This window comes from Exophiala spinifera (assembly GCF_000836115.1).
Source record: "Exophiala spinifera strain CBS 89968 unplaced genomic scaffold supercont1.5, whole genome shotgun sequence".
In the NCBI taxonomy this organism is placed as follows: Eukaryota; Fungi; Ascomycota; class Eurotiomycetes; order Chaetothyriales; family Herpotrichiellaceae; genus Exophiala; species Exophiala spinifera.
This window is the reverse complement of record NW_015622517.1, coordinates 1315374-1335037: the sequence shown is the minus strand read 5'-3', so window position 1 is coordinate 1335037 and position 19664 is coordinate 1315374. Positions and strand designations below refer to the sequence as shown.

At 53.0% G+C, this 19664-nt stretch overlaps 4 protein-coding genes across 4 annotated transcripts; 1 reads left to right on the top strand and 3 right to left on the bottom strand.

The window, feature by feature from the left end:
• Window positions 1–1378: 1378 nt before the first annotated feature.
• On the bottom strand, window positions 1379–1876 carry PV08_07044 (uncharacterized protein; the record flags this gene model as incomplete). The annotated part of the gene is made up of 1 exon (XM_016381376.1): window positions 1379–1876. One exon carries the CDS (start codon window positions 1874–1876, stop codon window positions 1379–1381), a length of 498 nt encoding a protein of 165 aa, XP_016234478.1.
• A 2025-nt stretch (window positions 1877–3901) lies between these two features.
• On the bottom strand, window positions 3902–5185 carry PV08_07043 (uncharacterized protein; the record flags this gene model as incomplete). Its single annotated transcript, XM_016381375.1, has 2 exons — window positions 3902–4961; window positions 5007–5185. The coding sequence occupies 2 exons, from the start codon at window positions 5183–5185 to the stop codon at window positions 3902–3904; spliced, it is 1239 nt and encodes a 412-aa protein (XP_016234477.1).
• Window positions 5186–6701: 1516 nt separating this feature from the next.
• On the top strand, window positions 6702–7217 carry PV08_07042 (uncharacterized protein; the record flags this gene model as incomplete). Its single annotated transcript, XM_016381374.1, has 1 exon — window positions 6702–7217. The coding sequence occupies one exon, from the start codon at window positions 6702–6704 to the stop codon at window positions 7215–7217; it is 516 nt and encodes a 171-aa protein (XP_016234476.1).
• Window positions 7218–8268: 1051 nt separating this feature from the next.
• Window positions 8269–10386, bottom strand: PV08_07041 (uncharacterized protein; the record flags this gene model as incomplete). Its single annotated transcript, XM_016381373.1, has 1 exon — window positions 8269–10386. One exon carries the CDS (start codon window positions 10384–10386, stop codon window positions 8269–8271), a length of 2118 nt encoding a protein of 705 aa, XP_016234475.1.
• Window positions 10387–19664: the final 9278 nt, after the last annotated feature.

Genomic DNA, 19664 nt, shown 5'->3' with positions numbered 1-19664 from the left:
TCTTTTGTCTGCTTCCTCGGAGTTTTTTTTGTTTCTTGAATGACACTGTGCGACCGGCGTGAGGGACACTGGCTGTTTGCACACTTTGGCGCAGTGGCAGAAAGGATGCTACACTAGTTGACTAATAAGCCTTATGAATCCTCACCCCATGTCACGGACCAAATAGTTAGTTAGTGGGGGAAGAATATGTGGCGGGGGAGTTGGGGATGGTGGCTTCTCATATGGCGTGAAACGAAGATACAAGCACAAGCCCATCATGACTCGAAATTTGGATTGTCGACGGCGAAAGTTTCTGCCTCGGGGTCTGAATCTGAATGTCTCTACTCGAGCCAAAGGCCGAACTTGAGTAGATAGGAAGCGCACGAAATCAATCAGAAGGCGATGTTAACGCAAGAAAAGAGTCTCCAGGGTTTACTTTTTTGCTCAACTTCAAAAATATTTCCCAGACAGAATATTTTTGGCTAGTGCCTACGCCTGTCTGAGGGTATCGTCTCGGGACGCTAATAATACCCTCGACGGCATCGGTTCGAGGGACCCTGTACGAGGGTTACTTTCTTCAGCATGGAGCTCCTGGGACCCAAGCACGTGTCTGCGGAGTTGTTCGCGAACTCATTGTGGACGAGGTTGATGTTGCCGCTGCAAAGCATAACGGTGTCACTGGCGCTGGCCAGACTCACAAAGTACGCGTCCGGGATGATGGTTTCTTAGATCAGCTTGGAGATGATTGTGCACACCCCGGTTCCGGCGTTTGATGAACGCCGTCGACATTGTGGACTGGATGATTTGTTGTTTCAGTACTGGAAAACCACTTTCATTCCACTTGGAATGAGGGCGCTCGTCTAACACACCATTGAAGTCTCTGTGGTGGTAACATTGTCTGTTTGTGTGGATGGGTATGTTGTGATCCTGTTTGTGGTTTTTTTGATCAACTTAAGCGTCTCCTCTTCGCTACTAGACATGTACTCTTCACGCAGGTGATTGAGCGACAATCTCCCTCAAGCCGATGTGAGCTCTCAACATTTTCTCCTTCGCTGCCAAACTTGCACCATGAGCAGGCTGAAGACCAAGGTGTTGCAAGACAGTATCCGTTTGCCGTTTCGTCGTTTGCCTAAGTACTGCTGATGTGGCAGGGAGCTCGGGAATGGCGACACCGTCGAAGGGGTTGAGAAATGGCGATAGAGGACCCCGAGTTGGATGCCGTCATACGAGAGTTGGGTATGGAACCTACAGGAAGTTTGGCTTTCAAAAGAGAAGGCAGTTGAGAGGAATCATTGGTTCCGAAGGCAACACCTTCACACCCATCGTTCCAGGGCTTGGCCACGGAGGTAGCGTACGTCGGCCGGGTTTACGAATCTAGCCGCGTTGTCGTACACCAATGTCATCCAGTTCCACAGGATCCCGGACAGCTACGCCTCATTGGTGACCTAGAAATGGAAGATGCACCCGAGGAAGGCGTCGTTGTCCCTGACCGGGCTCTGCCGTTCTTGGAGATGGCGAGCCTCCTGCCGAGACTGTTGTTGATCGTGGCCTTGACCGAGAACCCGAGCTTGTTGCTAACGCCGATTATCCTCTGCATGAGGTAGACCGACTCGCCCTCGGACTGCACCAGGGAGTTAGACGTCCACCTCTTAATGTTGTTGTAGTTGAAGCCGTCCTTGATTACTGTCTTTTGTGGCTTGTACTGGACGATCGGACCCCGGACTTCGTACTTGGCCGTGAATGTCGAACTGTAGATGCCCATGCACACCCTCCTCGTCTGCGGCTCGGTCGTAAATGCAACGCTGGTCAGAAGCAGGGAGAACCTCCTGAGCGCGGCGGGGTGGTTAACCGGGGCGTTGACGCTGGCCACATGCGACGACGACGTGAGCGACTCCATCTGACACATATACCACAGGACATTGAGGGTCAGACGCGCCCCCTGGCATCGTGGTCATGTAGGTGGACGAGATGGGTCTTGTGTACGTCGATACTAAGATCTTCCTCAGGAGCGGACACGTCTTCGGGTTCCGAACCATGCGTTTGGAAATGGCCTAAATGCTCAAGTCAAAAGTCAAACAAACCTTGATCTCGCGGATCTATATTCCTGTTCCATCTCGCCAAGAGCCAAGTAGCCAATTAGTACGTTTCTTTTGACAAGCCCTCCAAATTAGTGTCGGTGAGATCCACAGGCTGCCGTAGTGGGTTTTTTCTATTGCGGGGTTGCGGGTTTGCGCGACGGGCACATATCTTCCTCATCACGTGATCTGTAGCAACACTTTCTTGTGCAGTCCGACAGGGACACTTACAACCTCCATGACAACAACATCACCGGTCCTTTTTCTGTCCTCAATAGCCAGATCCGTCGAGTTTCTAATGGTGCCCAAAGTGCGGGGGGAATATATCTGCATGACAACAACAGAGTTTTGAGAGTGAGCGGAGGAGAGGACTGATTCCAGTGGTGGGTTCGAACATTGAGGGCCGTTTTCGGTAAGCCAGCCAGCCTGAGCTGATCACTGTGGCTTGCTCGTACTCCATCAATTGATTCCTCTTGCTCTTGAAGATTGAGCCCGACCCTGAGTCTGTGAGAAACAAAAAGGGAACTGACATTTTCACGAGTTTTTCTCTCTCCTGCGTTCCTCAATTACCACAGGCACTACGCACAAAGCGAAGAAGGAGACCGACCTACCATTCCATGGCTCTGACGAGCCGAGACCTTCTCCACAGAGACAATCAAGATACACGGTATTGGCAGGCGGAATAAGCATCAGCCCTTGCAAGTGATGGAGTAGGAGTAGAAGCAGGAGCAGAAGTCGAAGCAGGAGCAGGAGCAGCAGGGGTGGGGTTGTATACTAGGACCTAGGTAGCTCATGGCTCTGGTATACTACAGCGATGACATACAAAGACGAGTATACTCCTACAAGGAGCATCACAAGAACTGGAGTGCGCAGCAAGCATTTGGCGGAACGATCTTGCCATTTTGCATTGTGATTGATTGATTAATTAGTTACACACTTCTAATCAGTGACGATGAGTGGCTGCATTCATCTGCAGGATCCACGATGATCGACTTCCATCCCATCCATTTCAATTTGCCAGGCAGAGTCCATGCCCATGTCCATGCCAAAAGGCTCCAAAGAACGTCCATCCAGAACTCCGAGACTCCGAGAACCATGTTGCTACCAATGCCATCCATACCGTCAAGCCTTGAATTACCGTAGAAACCAATGAACTCCATCCATCCCAGAATGATCCTTCCTGGCTTCCTTCCTTCCTTTGCCATGATGAGTGTGATGTGCTCGATGAGGGGGGTGGTCGATGCTGATTTGTGATTGCCGGTGCACTGTGCAGTTCGCGATGTGTGTGTGCTGTTGTTTTTGGTGTATGTGCGAAAAGCATAAAGGACAAGTATTTTTTTTCGAGGGTTTTCGGTTTAGGATGCCAATGCCAGCCATTTCATTTCTCCGATTTTTGTGTGTCGAAATTCCAAGAACGCATGCAGAACGGGGGAGAGATTACGCAGTAGTTGTTGCGCAATGGTGCAATGTCGCACGTCCGGTGTTGTTGTCTTCCAACCTGTCACAGGTGGAGACTAGGCCACGGAATCCGAGGCAGGCAGAGCCCAAGTCTTCAGCGAGCAAGATTGCTGCTGATGATCATGTCAACGCCGATGAATAAATGTTGTTGATGAACACCGAAACGTGGAATCTGGGGGCCAGAAGGCAGAGCCCAATCACCATGCAAACAAGATTGCTGATGATTGTCAATGCCGATGAGTGCTGTTGAAATCACAGGAGTGGTGGGGTATGAGGCAGAGCCCAATCGTCATGCAAAGATTGCAGGCGATGTCAATGCCGATGAACGTTGTTGTCATGATGGTTTGCTGGTTTGTACAATGCAGTGGAATGCCCAGAGACCATTGTGCTTATTCCCACATCCAGAGAAGCTGGTCAAATTCTTCCTTGAACGCCTCATGTTCGGCTGCATTCGCAAACGTCTCAGTTCCGAGTCGCTCAGCCGACTCATCGGCATTTGCTGCGATGGTGTCTTCGATAAGCTTGCGGTCAGCTTCGAAGCCTGCCCAGTCAACGACAGTGTTCGCATCACGGATGACGTAGGAAGCCTCGTCAGGGGTCGAGCAGGTGATTTCATGCCTCAAACCACCTCGCTCCATGCTCTTCATAGATTTGTAAAGACTGTGAATGAGGGAGTCGTAGTCCATCTCAGCAAATTTGTGACCACTGGGAACCTTGAGTGTCATGTCGTCAGAGTACTCGTCATGTTCCACCAAGCCGAGCGAATTGTACTGACTGGACTCAGCAGACTGGTCGTGAGTGACAGGCGCATGAAGGTTGTCAGTTTCGTCGGTCAGAAAGTTGAGAACGACAGTTGGCTCAGTAGCAGAGACGCCGTTTTCGGGGCTGTCAGGAACATCTGTCATCTCATGATCGGAGATAGAAACAGAATCAGAGTCGGTGTTTGCTGCATTGAGACGAGCACGCTTCCGAGCGGTCATGCGACGCTTCTTCTCCGAAGGCTTGCGAGGTGTGTACTGGTAACCAGGATTTGCTTTCGCATGCTGGACCTTGATGATCTCAGCCATAGTCTTGAAGTAATTCTTGACTCCCTCACTCTCCTGCTTCCATTGTTTGCCCAGGATGATAGAGATGTCATTGTTTGGTAGGTCTGGTTGTACAGCCTTGAGAAGAGCGTGATGCTTCTTGCGATACAGTATGAAGGCGTTCGGTGGACGAGGAACTCGTGCATTTCTGCGTGGAAGCCGAAGTTTGGGAGCGATTGCTGATGTTTTGGTGTGGTCAACTTGCGCAGAGCCAGGTTGACGAGTGGAGCTTGAGACCGATTCGAGTGACGCAGGTGCACCAGCTGGTGGAGTACTCATTGCGACATCAGAGACACTGCAGATACGGAAAACTTTGGCAGTATCGTCGATGAAAACAATGGTGTCGACATTTCCGAAGTGAGCACTGTATGAATTAGCCAGAAAACATCCCGAGCTGGCTTCTGTTTACCTGAAGCGTTTCTTCAACTCCTGTAGGTCTTTTCCAGAGAGTTCTTCAGCCACGACAGTTGGAATGGTGATCTGGTTGTTGTTGGATGCAAAAGTGGCCTTGGCCATCAACCAGATGGAATCGAGGTCGTGCTTCGACTGACCACTGGGGTCGACGGTGAAGGGATCGCTGTTTTCCATCGCGGAACACTTGAAGTCGAGGTTAGCATGGGCCGATCAACTTGAGAGGAGCACTTACAAGTCGAGAGGTAGCTTGTGTCGGAGCAAGGTAATTGCGCGAGAAGAATGTTGGACAATTGGAGTGTGATATGAGATGAGATGGTGCAAAGGTTTTGGAAGAGGAGAAGACGAATTAATAGTTTTGTGCAGGCGGTGTGCTGGCAGCATGAAAATTTTCATCGAGCATTCAATACAAGTCGAGTTTTCTGCCGCATCCGATTCACTTCATGTTGGTGTCACTGAGTGGGCAGGAAGTTGTGAATAAGTGAAGCAAATCGGGTTGCCGGGGAGCTTCGCCACCTGTGATGTGCAGAATCCTCTCACATACGACTCCGGAGATCGAGGCTTGACAGCAGCGAAGTCATGAAGTATCACTGCCAGATGGATTAAGATCTCAATGCGGTGGGTGATGATCTGTTACGAGGTCGCAGCAGAGCAATGCCCGGCGTTTGGCAAAGGCTTTCTCTTGGACAACGCGGAGCCTACCAATTCCCTTTCCTTGCCGACAGGCTGCGCTCTATTGATGATGATCCAGGCGCACAGAAGTCCCAAAGAAACGAGTTACCAATTTCGAATATGCACATCGGTAGGGTGTGATGAAGCAGGATGCAACGACCTGCCGGTCTCATAAGATCATGTTTGACGTTTACAACTTCCAGAATTCTTCCACACTGAGCAGATTTCCTTCTTCAGAGCCTATCGAGCCACTCGTCTCTCGTTCCACACCGCCTGACTCTCGGAGTCAGGTTTTACCTCCAGCTGATTTCGCAGGCACACACCAAACTTTCGATATCACGAAAGCAGGCTCGACAGATGTTTTTAGAGGAGGACAGGGTGCACGTTCATCACACCTCTTTGATTGTTTTGGTCAGCCACGGGAACAAAAGTTGCAAACCAGGAAAACCCACTGCGTCAGTCTTTGGTGCAGTCAATATGGACCTCGGGAATCTTTTCAGGCAATATTTCTGAAATTGGCGACCAGACTTGTGCTGAGGCCTGCGCGTGAAGGTAATGATGCCGCTTTCACCAAAGATTCTTCGATGGGTTCACAGTGTAAGTTTTCCGTCCGAAAACAGGGGCGCCACATGTTCCGGATCTGGAATGTGATGTTCCTGATTTACACAAAGAATGTAGGCCCAGTGGCAGGTTTGGAGAAGCCAATGTCTCAGCCCTTCCCTCAAAGTGATAATTGACCGTCGCTAAAATTGTTAAGTTCTCCTACACCCAAGGTCTCCTGCCCAGAGAGATCGCAAGGACCTTGGCCGCAACCGACGCCAGTACATATTCCCCAAAGCTCGACATCCGGCTGGCCCTGCTGCTGGCACTGGCACCCCGGGAACTCTGCATCCGCACCCACCAGCGCCATGCGGCGGCGGTCCGGCCTTGTCCATGGTTCCTCAGAGCCTGCGCACGTCCTTTGTTTTCCGTCCAGAAGCTGACCTTTTGCCTTTTTTCTGTTCTCCAGCAGTCAACCACCATGGACGTCGGCGAGACCTCCACCACCAACGGCAGCAACAACGGCACCGAGCAGACCACCACAACTCCAGAACTTACCAGTGACTCGGAGGAGGAGGAGGCCATCGTCGTTGAACCTGAGGTACTCGAAGCGGCCGCGGTTGAAGGAGGAATGCTGTACACCATGACTGCGACGAACACGACGGACAACGCCGCAAGTGGTCACGCCGGTGAGCAGGCCGATGCTGAGGCCGATGCTGAAGCTGAAGCTGGAGTTGAAGGAGAAGAAGACAAACAACAAGAAGAAGAGGTCCCGATCCACGAGGCGATCATGACCAGCAACACCTACCTCACCATCGCCGCCATCACGGCCGACCAGCAGGCAGCTTTTGAAGACAACGACCTCGTGCTCCACTTCCAGCCGGGCATCGAGCCGCCCATTCTCGGATTCGACCCCCGCGTCGTGCAGGACGACTTTGACCCGTTCGACTTGGACTTTAGCGGTCTCATCGACTTCAACACCAATATGAGTGAGTGAGTGAGTGGGACCGAACTGGACGGACCGACGGAGGGACCGACAGACACAAACACGGACACACAGGCACTTTCAGTTGGTCGACGTTCGGTTGATAAACGAGTATCCTATCATTCCAGTTGGGAATGAAAAGTAGATATTTTCAGCACAGTGCTTGACCCCCCAAAAAGAACAAATAATCAATCAATCAAAAAGACGTTGGCCACTTTGTCCAGACTCCAGATGGCTCCTCAATCCTACCGCTTAGGTACCTACCCCTGTAAAATAAGAGATGAATTGTTCTCTTATTTTGCAGGGGTCCTCCGAGCCACAAGGTTTACACTGCCTGGTAAACGGCAAGCGAGCGGGCCAGACCGACGCCGTCGAAAAGCTAACTCCGCGTACTAAACTACAGTATCTGATCCATCCACAATCACCGAGGCGTACGATCCAGTGAACGTGTGTCCACTGCGGTAAGTTGGCGTGGGCTTTCCAAAACAAGAGGGGCACTACGGAGTAACGATTCTCAGTTTCAGCCGTGACTCGGAAACCTCCCTTTGCAGGCGCCGGGGCAGGGGGAGAATGTCAGAGCGAATCAAGGCCACAAGGGCGCACACCCACGCCCGCACACACTCAGCTTGCATCGACACTGCGTTGGTTTCACAACCGCTGCATCCACGCTGCATTAGCACAACCTGTCAACCCTCTCACACCGACTTTTTGCCCAGCGTACAGCTGAGCACCCCCGCTTCCGGTGTTGCTGGTGCCCAAGAATGCCCGGGGGCAGTTTCCCCCCGCTCAACTCGGCTTCAGTCTCTCTCTCTCTCCTCGAGGCAAGTATCAACGCCAAGGCCCAGCCCCAGGAGGAGGAACATACACATCCCACAATCCAGCTGTGTGCACAAAAACGAAAACCATCACACACACCAGAGTCCCGGTGGCAAACATCATCAACGCACAGCTACCTTCTGGATCCAATCCCCAGTACCTAGATGGAGGGAAGAATCTTGTTGATGGTCTCCTTGTTGCTGGTGCTGTTGCCGCCTCCGTCATCGTCGTCTTGGTCGTAATGGCCTCAGTCATTGCCGTAGTTGTCGGCGCTGTAGGGTGACGGCACGGGTTCAAGTAGTCGTCGTAGAGGATGCTGTCTTGTGACGTGCTCGACAGTATGCGTGTCGGTGTTGGTGGTGTCGGGGTGCGCGTCCGTGTCGGTGTATGCGTCCCCATCATTGCTGGCATCGTCGTAGTCGTTGTAGAAGGTGTACTGCCGCTCGGGTGTTGCTGACCCTCGAGATGTCTCTGGTTCTGGTAAAGGAGTTGGCAAGGGCATTTCAGATCCATCACTGTAACCTGGGAGAGGAAACAGAGGTGCTATCGGTGGTGATGGTGGTGGTAGTGGTAGTGGTGGGGGTGGGTGATGGTGATTGTGGTGACGGTGAGGATGATAAGGCTCGGGCTCAGGAGATGGAAGAATTGAACAGGCTCTCACATGTTGCATCGTGCCGCTGGGGCCTTCATGGCAAATCACAATATGCCCATACTCATCGAAGAAGACGCTGTTGATGTCCATAGAGCCCTCTCGATCCAGCTCGTCGTCGTCTTCGTCATTGTCCAACTGCACCCAGTACCGGTTGATGGAGTCGACGCGGCCCAGGTAGTCATCCTGAATGGCCTTGATTTTGTCTTGCATGCCCATGACCATGACGCAGTACTCGAGGTCCCACGGCCCGTGGCGCCTACGGTGCTCGATGGCTGACCATTCTGGCCTGTCGAACTCCCGGAGGAACATACGGAGCATCGCCCGGTACTCGACGAGGACCATATCGAATCTTTCCTTGTCTTCTGCCGCCGAGAGGTCCGTCTGTCGTACTTCGACACTCGTCAGGGCGTCGTAGAGGTGCAAGAAGTATTGAGATGTGGTCATCCTGGATCCGTCCGGAGCATTGGGCCCGGGAAATTGGGACCATCCCACGCTCTCATGACGTAGAAAGTCATGGTCCGTCACAGCCCTGTCGTCGCTATCAGATCTGTCATGGTTGTGATGATGATCATGGTTGAGTTCACGGTGGTCATGATTGACAGGTCCCATACCGTGGTCGTCTTGGTCGTCTTGGTGATCATCCTCTGAAGCATGATCGTGACTGTCATCGTCGTGCTGTTGATCATGGCCTGAACCATGACCATTGTCGGCGGCGGGGCCCATAGGATGATGATGATGATCATCATCATCGTCGGCGTCGTCGTTGTTGTCGCCATCATCTTTGTCGTCGCTGTCCTCGCCACCATGTGTAGTATTTCGCATGGAATTGTCATCGTTTTCATCCTCATCACTGTCTCCCTCGCCACCCCGCTTGGCAATGTCGTCTTCCTCGTCGTCACCCTGTTTGACATCGACTTCATGAAGAAGCCGGGTAACATCGTGCTCACCAGCAGTGTGGTCGGTGTACGGTGGCAGCCGAGACGGACTCTGCTCCCACGTCCAAGCATGTCCACGGACTCGCCTCGGATCGCCTCTCAGCGCCTCCCAGATCGGCCTGTAGCGCGCGGACAGGTCTCCTCGTTGGTCGATTCGCTCACGCTCTGCGTCGTAGCGCCGCCTCCGGAGTTCCTCGGTCCGGGATTGTATTTGTCCCGCATGATCTTCAATCGTCTGCCATAGAGTCAATGGTCCGAAGACGGGTAGCGATGATGATTCTTGCTGCTGTGATTCCTCCCGGGCTTGCTCCGGGGTCTCGTGGCGAGAGATCAGGTCCTCACTTGGAACTTGTGTTCTCTGAAGGCCGGCCAAGTACTCTGTCACGCGTGCACTGACTGCCTCATCGTCGACTGCACTCCGGACTCCGTATGATTGTCTGATGTACTGCCGAAACCCAGGCCCACGGGTACGGCTACGGCCGCGGCCACGGCCAACGCTGTCTTGATCGTCGTCGCGGAGGTGCAGGTGGCTCTGCAGTTCGGAAGCTGGGTTGACATGGTTGTTGATTGCTGATTGAAGTAGATCATGGGGTCGAAGTTCTTCTTGAGGGGCGTCGACAAAGTGGTATCCTCGAGGGGGGCTCTGTTGGGCCGGGCCAGATGAGAATTGGCTTGGCGGGTACTGACCGAGGGGGTTCACGCGCGACTCTTGGGGGTTTGTCTCCCTGAGGATGCAAAAAGGCTTCTCATTCCGGGGAGGAGGTGCGGAATCGCCCATGTCTGGCGCGGGCTGCGGTTGTAGTAGACAGAAGCTGCCGGATCAAGATGATGTCTGGTCAAGGGACCGAGGCGACAGGTCGAGTGGATGAGATGTTGTGCAAAAGAAAGGGGATTGTGTCTACGAAGGAAGAGCTCGAGGTCAGAAGGGATGGTTGGACATGGGAGTGATGGAAAAGGAAGAGGGAGGACGGACGTGTCGAGTTCTCGAGAGAAGGTTCATATATACATACCATCTGTTCGTCTGTGTGCGATCCACGGCCGTTGGAATCGAGGGGAGAAGCACGATACGAAGCGCCCTTCCGAGCCATCTCACCGACGGAGGCTTCTTTGGTGTGATCGAGACGGCGAGAAAGCGAAAACGAGGTGGGCGATCCGAAGTTTCTGTCTCGGCTGAGCCTGACGGACCGGCAACGGCGGGCGATCATCTCTCAGCTGAGCCATCTAATAGATCAAGACTTCCAACCCCGAGACCTATGCAAGCCCCTTCGCGCTTCTCGTCTGCAGCAAGCGAGAAGACGGCTAAGATGGGTGATTCTGTCGCTTGGGATGCGGCAGACTATCGAGCGTGAGAGACCAGGGTCCCTGGGGATGGCCCAATGGTGTCGGGGTGACGAGGCTGGAAGCGAGGAATGGTCCAATCGCGGCTCCCGGGGAAGGAGGAAGCAGCGGCTGCGAGTGCATGGATGCATTCCAATAGTTGCGTCGAGAAGCGCGACGAGACAGGAATGGTGAGTTTTGGACAAGCGAAGGTGTGTTCAATCAGTGCCCGCCAATGCTTGCTCGGTCGGCGGTTGCCTGCGTCGAGCAGCTTTGGGAAGGTGGCGAGCAGCTTTGGGAAGGTGGCGAGCAGATGTGGAAGCCAATCGGGGGTCGAGGCCGCGGCCACAACTGTCGCCTGGCGCCTGCAACTTCCATCCCCCCAATTTCTCGTTCCCAGAACTGTCGTTTCCGCCGTCGGTGGCGTCGACTGGACTCTCACAGCCCCGACACTCTGTGAGTCTCTGACACTTCTCTGACTCTCTGACGCTGTCACACTCTCTCACACTCCCTCAGCCCTGGACGCATCTGCACGCGACTCGCCAACTGGTCACATTCCAACCCGCAACCCACGCGCACGCACAGCTCCCTCGCCCTCCCACACCCTCGCTGTCATCCCCAATCCCACCCACTGCACAGGGCAACACCCATCGGTTCCGCAGCCAGTCCATCCTTTGAACACTGCAAGGATCTGATGGTCTGAGAATCTTGTCTCGGGGCAATCCAGCTGACGTCACTGGTCTGGACGGTTGGAAAAGTGCATTCTGGGTGGCCACCTGACCGGAGCACCGTCAGCAATAGGAGCCTGCCCCTCCACCCTGTGCTCGTAGGGATAGCAAGGCTTTGTTCGTGGATGGACTGCAATGTACATACAACAGTACGAGTGTGAATCAACCCAGCGTGGTGCACGTGATAACTCTGTCGTTTCGATCCCCCGGTACCAGAGGGCCTGGTGGAGTTGAGAGTTTGTTTGGTCCTGTCGATCCCGAGTTTTGGGAAACTGGGGAACGTCATCTCGATCCCTCTAAACTAGGGCGAACTCTAAGCACGGTCCGGTGGCGTTAGTCCTTTTGTTATCGATACAAGTCGTACAAGCCACGTCGTCCATAGAGACATAGCCGGCCTTGTCGAAGAGCTGCCCGAGAGAGAACTAGGGCGCAGAAGATGATTCGTTGTACGGGAGAAGAAGGAAGAGCAGGGAGAGAAGGGAGAGGAGGAAGAGAAGAAAGACATCGAGGTTGGCACAGAGCTTTCCCCTCAGAGCTTTGAGGATGAGGCCAGTCGACCTTCTGGGAATCCGGTATCGTCAGGAGCCCAATCCCTTCTGCGCCTTGGTGCATCGCCATCGAAGAGAAGGCAGGCCACTGTGGGCTCAGGCTGGCCTAATCTGCGGGACAGGTCTTTCATCCAGACTCCAGTGCGTGCCTGACAAGTCGATGACGATGGGATCCTTCAGCGTCAGTTTCAGAACCACTTTCATGAGTGTCACTTTGCTTTCATGGGTATCATCACTCACTTCTTACCGGCTCCACAACCACAGCCAGAGACTTCTGACTTGATGCTGTTCTCCCACAGCTCTTCATGCGTATTGAGCAAGAGACGAAGAGGCGTGGACGTCTCGACGCAGCTTTGGAGAAGGAGAAGGAGAAAAGACCTGCAGAATGGGGGAGGCAGTTGCAATGGTCGGTCGATCTAGACTTGATCGCCGTCGACATTGGGATGGTCGTCTTGCATGTAACTGAGGCAGATGTCGGTCAGATAACATAGTAGAAGGGGCACTTGACTAGCCCTCAGGAAAGAGACAGTTTTAGTGAGACCTCACCTTGGTCAATGAACACAGATTCAGGAATTGGATCTTGCTTTTCTTCTCCTTACCGTTTTTCTTCTCAGCGTCAGTGTCTCTCTTCAAGTCAAGTAACCCCAAGAGCCACGCAAAGGGGACGATCTGTTCTCCGTATCCGCCCATCGTACGAGCGCTGTGGTCCTGGCCACAAGAGAGGTACAAGTAGCAGAGAAGCTTCCAGAAGCTTCCAAGTGCCACGCTGGCCAGTGTGACGTCAGCGCCACGAGACGTCGCTCCCGGACAAAGGTCCAAAGAAGATAGATGAATTGAGGAATCTGCACCTGTTAACATCACAAGTATCAACCAGACAATCAGGGGAATATGAGTCTCAGGACATGGTCCCTGCGACTGTCCATCACAAGGACTTACTTCCCCCTCAGCGGACTTACATGATCCAATCTCACACAAAACTGAGCACGGAGTACATCTCTCTTGAAACGGTGTCAGCGACTTCCTTGGAACCATGCCTCATGGATGAGCTACTGCGGCTTTGTTGACAGTGCCATCAACACCATGGTGCTCATTCTTGCAGCTCCTTGTTCGGCCTCGACTGCCTTTATCAGGTCCTTCATGTCCGCTCTCCCCGTCATCCAAGTGCAAAGTAACCACAGCGCTTGCGGCTGACAGCTGCGAACTCGGCACAAACATGTCTACAGATCCACATTTCGAGGGACAACATGGCTCCCCTGCCACCAAGAGGCGGAATCGTGCAGACACAGGGATACCACCGAGGTGGAAGTGGAAACTTCGTCGGTCGGTCCTGGCGCCGAATAAACCACTCATGACCGACATCAAGCCATGGTCTGGACTCTGCTTTTCTCGGCTGTCACTCACTTGTCCACATGGAGCCATCAAAGTTGGATGACACGTTCTAGGTCGGGAAATGTCTTTCGGAGCAGTTAATGGAAGGTGGGCCACTCCGTTCTCCCAAAGAAAGTCCATTGCTGAGGCGTTTCAAACTCTATGAACAGACATTCGAGTTTGGTGAGCTCCTGGGTACATTGGTCGAGGTGGGAACGGGCAGGCACAGGAGAAAGTGTCGACCAGTCGCATTCTGAAGGGACCATCAGTTCGGCAGTAACATGAGGAATTGGCGCTTCATGGCTGGTGCGGAGTTGGGCACATTGACTGTTGGTCACTCTTTTATCCCCCAAGGAGAAGTGCCACAGGGGTGATAGGAGTACAGTCAATTCCCTGGAGACCCTGCAACACTATCGTAGCTCAGGCTCAGGCCCAGGCTCACCAGATCCAGGTTGCAAGTGAAAAAGAGCAAAATAATGTTGACCATGTCCAACATAATTTGGAGTCGAGCAAAATAAAAAGGCCCCTGCATCAACAGCACAGCCCCTTGAATTCCTTTGCAAGTTGGATATCTTCCCAGTGAGCTTTTTGAAACCAGAAGTACGGGTACGCGGCCATCAACGGCACGGTCCTGGTAATGACAATAGATCCAAGCCCTCGGCCTGAGGCAGGCAAGCTGCGACAATGACATGGAGCGGGCCATAAGGAGGGCGCTTAATCTCAGATTCGCGATTGCTGTACTCAAATCAACCCCAGGACATCAGGATCGGTCGATAGTGCAGCTGAAAGGCTTCCTACCGTCACCATCAAGATGCGCAGACGCAGATGTATATCGGCGGCGGCGGCGAAGATAAACATGATGCCTCATCCAATGTAAACGTAAGCTAGTGTGCTCGCAAATTGCCGTCTGCCCCCCCCCGACCTTGCCACTATCACTGCACAAAACACAAAAATCGTCACTTGGGCACAACTCACCCTCCTCACCTCAGGGTTATCTCACTCACCCCGTAGCCTTCGCTGTCGCCCTCACCAGTGACGGCCCCCAATTCGGTCTGCGGTCATGTCTGCACGCGTGCTGGGCGGTGGACTAGACCCGTCTCTAGCTTCCTTAGGACCGCTGAGGGTGGTAATCTTCGCCCCCTTCGCCCCCTCCCGCCGAGGCTTATAGGCCACAACATGAGTGTCATGAGTCTCTAGTATCCTCCCCTGAATCGGGTGATATATGAATCGTATTCGAGGGTTCCTGGGATCCTGGAACAGGCCGGTGAGGACGATTTCTCCTGACTTCCGGACGATGGTACTGTAAGATCTGTAGTTCCTGGCCTTCTACCATAGACCTGGCGCTTCGTTGGGTCTGTTTGTGGGGGATAGACTCCGGATCGTTCGGTCAGCGGGTGGGTGTTTGGGAGGTGTTGATATAGGTTAGAGTCAGAAGTCTCGAGGCCCAAGCCGAGGTAGTACGATTCAAGTTTTCCTGGCTCCTATTGAAAGAAACTCCCTTGTGTTCCTTGCTCTCGATATCTTCTCAAGTGTCTGCGCACCTCTGATGTTGACCTGAAATCATGGCCGCAGTACATACAGGTTCTTATACGCTGGGAAATGGTCAGTTCGGCGTGCTCCATTGGCCAATTGTTGCAGATTTCCTGATGCGAAGGACACCTACACCTTTCGTGAATGGTAGGCTGAGCTATGGCGGGATCAGTCGCCTTTTGGTCGGTATGGATGCCTAGTTCTCCGAGACCGATGCTGTGGCCGCCGCCGTAATATCTATCCATCCTGTTCTCAGTTCTGCGGCAGATATTTAGGCCCTGGTGGGTTCCGGTCCTCGTGAAGGCACTTGCATCACCGGTCCGGTAGTCAATTTGCTGATCAGTAGGGCTGCTTGCGGCTTGATTCGTGTGGAATTAGTGACTTCCGGGGCTGGGAGGTGCGAGGTCGGTTCCAGTTTTGGGTTGCCGTTGGAAGGTGAGCTGGGGTACTTGTAAGCAAACCCCTGGCGTGTTATTGTTGGCCTGTTATGTGTGGTAGTGTGGGTGGTTAGCCTTGAAAAGGTCGTGCCAGTAAATATTTCGAAGCTGTTTAGTCTGCTCTACCCATCCCGACTCTTTTTTTGACAGGGCAGGCGTTGCTAAAGGCGGTATGAGCAACCTTGCATACTGCACATCGGGGTGGGAGCCCTCCGACCCCTTTCTGCTTGTGTGTTTTGTGTCGTGGTGCTCGGCACATTAGCCGCAGGTTTGGGGATGCGCCACACTGAGAGAAGATGTGGTAGTAGTGGTGGCACGGGGAGCATTGTGTCACTCTGTAGGCGCGGTTGTAGAGTTGGTATAGGTGTTCTGGCCTTCCTGTACCATCCCGGCATAGATGATAGCGTTGGCCATTTGGGGGTCGTGGAATTCGACGACAACAGAAGATGACCGAAGAGTAGCGATTGAGAGTCCGCAGAGCGAGTGATGGCCCTGGTGGATGATGATGACGGAACAACGCAAGTTGAGAGGAGAATGAAGAGTGTGGAAAGAATGAGGAAGGAGCAGAGGAGTCTGAGGCTTACTTTTCAGCTGCTTGAGCCGCGAAATAATCCTCAACCTACGGCGGGTATGCCTTCCCATTCGCCAAAGCTAGCTTACCTGATGCACTTTATCTGGTGTGGGCTGTGGCCAATGTCTTATGTGACCAACAGTATGGTCAAGATTCACACGGCAATGGCGTACTCAAATTTCACTCGATCCAACGGGAGAACATACCTTGTATCGTAGTCCGTCCGTGAAGAATGCGCTGATTCAGGCCCCAGCCCAGCAGTAGACGTGGATCAAGAACGTATTTTCGATTCGGTATCGCTCGCGAACAACGGGAGAAGATGCCATGGCACGTCCACAGCGCGAGGAGGAGGAGGAGGAGACGAGTCAGGTCTCGAACAGCGATGCTGAAGAGTGTTTTGGCCAGTGCCTGTTCACGACGATCCTTTCGAGGACTAGAGTCTGTCGTACTCTCTGGCCACACCTTAGGTCTGGGAAGAGATCATCGGTGGAGAGACCGTGACTTACAAATTAAATGGTACACCTCACTCCTGTCCCCTTTCCGAATTTCATTGCTCGTCACTCCGGTTAAAGCCGGCGAAGAACTTTGGGTAAGTGTTAGGCCACGGTACAGATGACACCGATGGTCAGCCTCAGCTTTTCCTTGCCTTTACCGAGCTGCGGATAACTGGTGGCAATGTTGAATCGAAGAAAATCTTTCACGGTGAAAGGATCAGGAGTTGGGACTCCGGTGCCCAGACACTGGTTCTGAACCGCGTTTCTTGTCGACTTGAGATACCAGCTAGGCGCTTGCAGATTGTAGTGGTGCAGAGTCCGATTATGGTTCTTCTTCGTCTTGGAGATGTAGTTGTGCCCTCCGCGGTGACTTGATCAGCGTCTATGTTCGCTGCTCTTGCATACCCATTTGTCTCACCTTGAGTGGACTATGCAAGATATACCGTACAGACTCCACCCAAAACTTCAAATCTCCATACCTGTTGGACAAAGATGTACCCTGCCTTGAGAGCAATGACAGTTGAGTATACATGTCTTGAGCACTCTTCGAATGATGGCGACTTCCAGAGGGACACCAGTCATTTGTTGGTCGACGTCAATGGGAGATATATGTTCCCCGTGCCGCGAATGTGCACCACCTTGCTTCAGAGATATGCCCTCGGCGGAAGGGGCGAACAGTGAGGGGGATCAGGCGGAGGTTGCACAGCGCGGACAATGACACACCGCATTCCGATTCCGGCTGGGTAAACAAACATCTACAAGGCTGCCCTGCCAGCCTTGTCAATCCTCGGTAGACCTCCCTAAATGCGTCGGAGGCGCGAGTCATCTCTGGCCGCGTCTGAATCGCGATCAATGGCACAGCTTTCGTTGTCATAACGTCTGAGCACCAAGGTACGAAATTCCAAGAATTCGAGAGCTTTTATCATACTCCCCGCTAACCTAGAAATCTCTCCGCCTCGCCATCTCCTGGCCCATCGCCCGATTCAGCCTTGCCATCCTCGGTTGCCATGCCATCACCGTCCCCCGATTCACTCCTGAATCGCTCTCCCTGAGGATGCGATGGCTTCCCAGTCCGAAATACAGCTTCCTCGAGAATACTTGCACGGGAAGAATGTGCTTCAAGTTGATACCGATTCCCACAATTTACTTCTTTACTGGGATGAGAACATCAAATATTGTGATTTCTTGGGGAGCTGCATCGATGGCGACGTATCCATTGCTGCTCCTAGCACACGCGCATAGCATCCTTTGATCTCAGTTGATTTACCTTCAGTGCAGTCAGAAGTCTTTGCACTCGGCTGTGTTTTGCACGAAATCTCAACAGCTCGCAAAGTATCCGAGGACGTGGACGAACAGGCCATCGAACGCCATTTTACCCGAGGCGAATATCTCGAGACGCAAGACTTGTTACTCAGCCATGTCATTTCTAAGTGTTGGTCTGGGGGATACGATAGCACTGACCAAGCCGCTGTGGAGATTCGGGCAGTTCAACGACGATTCAAGTATAGTGACCTCAATCTACCACTTGGGGACTATATGCAGAAACGGAAGGAGAGACGCCTGCTTCGTCGAGGTAAGTTCGATCTTTCCGGGGGGCCCCAAAATCAAGTCATTGTTTGGCTTCGTAGGGGTCACCGATGGGCAGCAGCAAGAGGGTATCGGACCACGGAGGTCTGATACCTAGAGGCTGGGCAGACAGCATACGATCTCGAGGTAGGTGGGGTGGCTAGGGAGCAATACTCGTAAGGAGACCATCCCTGGCACTGAGTCTTGGCCCTCAAACATACTCGGTACAATACCTACCTAGGTATTCGGCGGCCACGAAGCACGTCATGTTTGTGATGGTACACATGTCATCATGATAGTAGATGGACGTTTGTCTCCGCTCTGAGATTGTTTGGTTTGACGGAGACGTCACATTTTGCTTCCACAATCAGTAGGGGCTTCCTGGCAAGTGGGAAGGATTCTTTGCAAGGGATGGCGGTGTGTTGGCTGCCTGCTCTGCACGTGGGGGTTGGCAACACACCCGGAGCAGCAACCAATGAAATGCCGAGAGTTTGGAAGATGCCCGACTCCCTTGACATTCCATTCTCTCTGCTGTGCAACCCCAGGAGCAGCTCATTGTTGCACAAGGAATGAGTTGGTCGTTGGTCTTTTGCTTGTTGGTCTGACGGCGTGGGATGTGTTGGCGACTCTATTCTCTGTGCTACCAGCTGCCTCGGCTGTGTCAATGCTCACTGATGTGATTGCCCATGTGGCTGCAGATGCCATTGCAGGCCTGACCTCTGATTTGAAGCTGCCTTATGCAGCTCGCTGACAATGCCTCTAACCGAAGGCCAGTGAGGAAGAATTCTCGTTTTGGTTGTTGGGGGCCGCGGGCGGGAATCATTCCAAGCAGGCCGTTCAAACAAGGGCTGGTGCTGCATGGACTGGCATGTTGCTTTCTTGTGTGGTTCCGAGAACAACGCATCACTGCAGGAAGCTCAAGTCCGGACTGACCTGCTTACAGTTCCTTGTTGGTGCTGAGGACCATGAGTCCCGTCTTCCTATCGTGGGCTGGGATCTTGGAGTTTCCCGCTTTGGTCAGGCAGGTAGGAGAGTTGCTGCAGCCAATACACAATTCTCTATCACATCCTCATGCACACTCTCATCACAACCTCCCTCTTCTCCCCTGCCACCTTTGCTGTGTCTCTCCCTCTCCCTATCAGCCCATTCCTATTTCTTGATCTCTGTCTCTGTCTCTCTGTCACTGTCTCTGTCTCTCTGTCTCTGTCTCTGTCTCTCTGTCTCTGTCTCTGTCTCTGTCTCTGTCTCTCTCTCTCCCACTATCTCTCGTCCTGTCTCTCGTTCTGTCTATGTCTTTATCTCATCTGACTCTGCAACCTTTCCTTGCACCCCACACCGGCCATGTCAATGCAAGACATTGGACAGGATTCCCTGATCATACCGGTACTGGGACGCAGGATCCTACGGCGACAACATTCACCACCTCAGCTTGACCATTTCTAAGTCCAAACTCTCCCACTGCTGCGAGGAGCATCTCGAACGTCAAACAAAAAAGAC